We start from the raw sequence: 4,767 nt of genomic DNA on the forward strand, positions 1-4,767 counted from the left end.
TTATACAAACCTTCTTATCAAAAGTGACACGATAAATGTTTAAAGTTGTACATAGGTTTCTTATGGAAACAAGGAGATTTTTCATTTTTTTAAAAGTCTTCTTCGTAGATTTTCAAAATAGATAGTAAGAAACTTCAATAAAAAATGGCTGAGGTAATCTAAAAATATTAGAATGTAGTGTATAAGTAGGATATAGGCCGATACAAAATATTACAATGTAGTGCATAAGTAGGATATAGGCCGATACAAAATATTAGAATGTAGTGCATAAGTAGGATATAGGCAGATACAAAATATACAGACTAGTTGTCTGAATAGATTAGTGAAAGAGAGAAATCCTTCGATCATTATCTATTCCACCACTTCCGCCATTAACTTTGCCTCTAAAGCCGACAATACCGCGTCGTCCGCTATTTCCTCTACCACCGCCGCTATTTCCTCCATCCCCACCGCCATTTTCTCCACCACCGCCGCCATTTCCTCCACCAATGCCGCTATTTCCTCCTCCATCGCCGCCATTTCCTCAACCACCGCCGCTTTTTTCTCCTCCACCGCCGCCATTTCCTCCTCCACCACCCCAATATCCTCCGTATCCTCCTCCACCACCCCAATTTCCTCCGTATCCTCCTCCACCACCACCATATCCTTCGTTTCCTCCTCCACCGCCGCCGTTTCCTTCTGCATTGCCGCCATTTCCTCCACCACCTCCGCTATTTCCCCCTGCATTGTCGTTATTTCTTCCACCACCTCTGCCATTTCCCCCTGCATTGTCGACATTTCTTCCAACACCTCCGTCATTTCCCCCTGCATTGTCGTTATTTCTTCCACCACCTCCGCCATTTCCCCCTGCATTGTCGTTATTTCGTCCACCACCTCCGCCATTTCCTCTTCCACCGCCCCAATAACCACCGTATCCTCCTCCACCACCGCTGTTTCCTCCTCCACTGCCCCAATAACCTCCGTAACCTCCGTAACCTCCGCCGTTTCCTCCTGCATCGCCGCCATTTCCTCCACCACCTCCGCCATTTCCCCCTGCATTGTCGTTATTTCTTCCACCACCTCCGCCATTACCCCCTGCATTGTCGTTATTTCTTCCACCGCCGCCGTTTCCTCCTGCATCGCCGCCATTTCCCCCTGCATTGTCGTTATTTCTTCCACCACCTCCGCCATTTCCCCCTGCATTGTCGTTATTTCTTCCACCACCTCCGCCATTTCCCCCTGCATTGTCGTTATTTCTTCCACCACCTCCGCCATTTCCCCCTGCATTGTCGTTATTTCTTCCACAACCGCCGCCGTTTCCTCCTGCATCGCCGCCACTTCCCCCTGCATTGTCGTTATTTCTTCCACCACCTCCGCGATTTCCTCTTCCACCGCCCCAATAACCTCCGTATCCTCCTCCACCGCCGCCGTGTCCTCCTGCATTGCCGCCATTTCCTCCACCACCGCCGCCATTTCCTCCTCCACCGCCCCAATATCCTCCGTATCCTTTTCCACCGCCGCCGTTTTCTCCTGCATTGCCGTCATTTCCTCCACCACCGCCGCCATATCCTCCTCCACCGCTCCAATATCCTCCGTATCCTCCTCCACCACCGCCATACCCACTATTACTACCTGCACCATAGGTACAAGCAATAAGGGCTAACATGGTAAGAAGAATAAAGGTTCTCATCTTTGTTCCTGAAAATTAATCAACATAATAGATGACACACAAATAGATTTTAATTGTATCAGCAAAAATCAGATATAGCATATACTACTAGTATCTTATGTTTTAATTCTTACTCAAACAATCTAACAATAAAGGTTATTAAAAAATATTTTTCAAAAAAAAAATTACAAAATACAACTGTGAAAAACTAAAACAGTTAAACACAGTTTTTTTTTTAAATAAATTGGACCGTGTAGATACAGAGTATGAAATATCCAAAGTAATTTTCGAAATTTATTAAATCATCATGTTTTAGTAATAATAGAATAAGGAATTGACAAGATTTACCATCTAAAAGGTTTCAGACAATATTTGAAACCCGCCTCTCGTCAGATGTAAGTGTGTGTATACTCAACTTCCTGGGCTGAAAGTCATTTTATACCATTTTTAAATTCAACAATACAAGTGACCTTAATAATTATAGAGGAATTAATAGTGCAATCGAAAACTTTTTATCAGAATTTTAAGTTAACGACTGGACAGATTTCTTTATTCAAAAGCATGTTGACTGTTTGCCTGTTTTGTTGACTTTCAGAAGGCATGTGGTACCGTTATTCATATAGCAATTTAAACAAATAATCTACTAAAGATTGGAGCACGATCTTATATTAGTTCTATTATATGGTCAACAGTCTGTATGAAATTAATACATCATGCGAAAAATATCAAAATCAAGTCAAGTGTTTTTCTCCATTAAATACTGGCGTCAAACAAGGTTACAAATTTAGTCCTGATATTTTCAAGATATTTATAAATGATTTACCAGAACTACTTGTCAATGAGAATAAGCCCTGTTATTATTTATGACAAAGATTCTAATTGTCTAATGTATGCTGATGATATTATTTTATTATCTTGAAAGATCGGCAGGAGTTTCAAAGTTAACTGACATTGACAATTTTTGCAAAAATTAGTGCCTCAACAAGAATTTTAATTTTCAAAATATCAGGCAGAGAAGTTATACAAAAATTCACATTTCAGAATATAAACCCGGAATGTGTTTCCTGATTATATACAGTTAGTTAGATCTTGTAATCAATATCGGAAATATTTTTTTCACTAAATCTGAAGGTAGATTGGGGCCTTAATTTAAATCCATATTTTTTTTTAATAATTTTTAAAAATGTAGTTTGTGTCATGCTTTTTTTCAAAAATATAAAAAAAAAAGTGTTGGTCAGCCGTCTTTTTTACGCTACAGGTTGTGCTATATTGTCAGATTTTGATAAGAGTATGGAAAACCCTATTGTTGGTAATTAAAGGAAAACAACACCATAGAAATTTCAAATAGAATATCAGAAATATATATAATAATATGCTTTCAGATAATTATACTTTAAGGATGTACTTATGTGAGATTTTGGAATTTGTGTCAGATGTTCGGACTCCTTGGTGTTTTCCATACGATACAAGGTACAATATTTTGCCTTATAACACCCATTAATCTTTTCATATAAGACTTTAATAATAGCTCATGAAAGGTCATTTAACAAAATTTGAGCTGATTCTTCATTTTCTTTCTTTTGTTTTGAGACCCAAATAATACCAATGCAATATAAGGTAAAAGTCCGAGTCAGCCTTTTCCTTGATTTATTTAATTTCACCTAAGTACATCCTTTATAAACGTTCCTGTGTCTGAGTTATTTCCCCTTATGTGGCAAAGTTTTTAAAAATGTATCAAACATAATAATCTGTTTTTGTTAAAAACAGTTCAAAAATATGATAAAACACAATATTTTCTATATCAACATAAAAAGTCTTACACATGAATTGCATACTATTCTTGAAATTTACACATCTCATTTAAGATCTAGACCGATTGTTAACCGCAATTACAAAATCAAAGATGGAGGAAGACACCAAAGCTACCATAAAATCAAAACAAGTGTTATCATTTCCATACAAAATATATCTTTCGAAAAATTGTATTCCGGTATACACCTTGAGAAACTTCACATAAAATTTAACAAATTTATACTTGGGATACATCAAAGAACAAAAAATGTCGCAGTGCTATCTGAACGATGTCCAATTTTAAGTGTATTTTTATACATTCAAAGGGTTGCTATTGGGCTAGAGAATGAAGGAAGTCATTTTCCTCTATTTAAACAATCCGTTATTCGATTTTTAAGGATATGAATTTTAACATGGAAGCAATTTGGGTACTCCTCATAACAGAATCATGAACGAGTTGGTTGGAGGTCTATTAAAACCCATTTTTTAATGATTCAGTATAGATTTAAAATTGATTGATGGAACCATAAAGTGAAAAATGATACATCTACAAAATAAACACAGAATGGAATCTTTTGTCTGGAACATAAATAAACGTAGGTGAAAAAACTGTCAAAATAGGTGCAATTTGGGTACCCTCACGTTAAATAGAAAACTAAAAAAAATCAAATCTTACCTATATTTTCCGAATCTGCTTTGTTTGGATCTGTAAAGTTTCAGATTACTGATGATAACAGCTTCGTTCTTTATTTAACAACCCGGAGACTGCTCCAGGCTTATGATTTAACCGACTAATGAAATTTAATTTAGTAACTTTAAACAGAAAAAAATATACGCACAATTTAATAATGCCGAACCAGCTATATACCAACTGTTGCCACTAACTAAAGATTATAATCTATAATATGTAAAAAAAAATATGCTGTCTTTGAATTCAAACTAGTTTCTAGTATGTACAGTCTCTTAAGGGAGTACGCAGCATCCTTTTTTTCAAAAACAGATCTGGCTGGTTTAAAGTCAGAAGAAACGAGTGACCGGTGAAAAATAATGTTCAAATTCTTGAACCAATGCATACAAACATCATAAACTTAGTCTTCTGTGCACGATTTTATTTTTATTTTTTTTAAATTTTGGGTCCTCATGCTCTTCAACTTTGTACTTGTTTGGCTATACAACTATTTTGATCTGAGCGTCACTGATGAGTCTTATGTAGACGAAGCGCGCGTCTGGCGTATTAAATTATAATCCTGGTACCTTTGATAACTATTGACACCACTGGGTCGATGCTACTGCTGGCAGACGTTTCGTCCCCGAGGGTATCACCAGCC

General features: G+C 37.0%; 1 protein-coding gene across 1 annotated transcript; it reads right to left on the minus strand.

The window, feature by feature from the left end:
- Positions 1-523: 523 nt before the first annotated feature.
- Positions 524-4,144, minus strand: LOC143062001 (uncharacterized). The gene is made up of 2 exons (XM_076233853.1): positions 4,116-4,144; positions 524-1,677 (listed from the first exon to the last, which is right to left on the minus strand). Exon 2 carries the CDS (start codon positions 1,667-1,669, stop codon positions 524-526), a length of 1,146 nt encoding a protein of 381 aa, XP_076089968.1. The 5' UTR covers positions 1,670-1,677; positions 4,116-4,144.
- Positions 4,145-4,767: the final 623 nt, after the last annotated feature.

The sequence above is a fragment of the Mytilus galloprovincialis genome, chromosome 2 (assembly GCF_965363235.1).
Source record: "Mytilus galloprovincialis chromosome 2, xbMytGall1.hap1.1, whole genome shotgun sequence".
In the NCBI taxonomy this organism is placed as follows: Eukaryota; Metazoa; Mollusca; class Bivalvia; order Mytilida; family Mytilidae; genus Mytilus; species Mytilus galloprovincialis.

Coding starts and splice junctions, on each gene's coding strand:
- LOC143062001 (XM_076233853.1), bottom strand. CDS start 1,669: ATGAGAACCTTTATTCTTCTTACCATGTTAGCCCTTATTGCTTGTACC.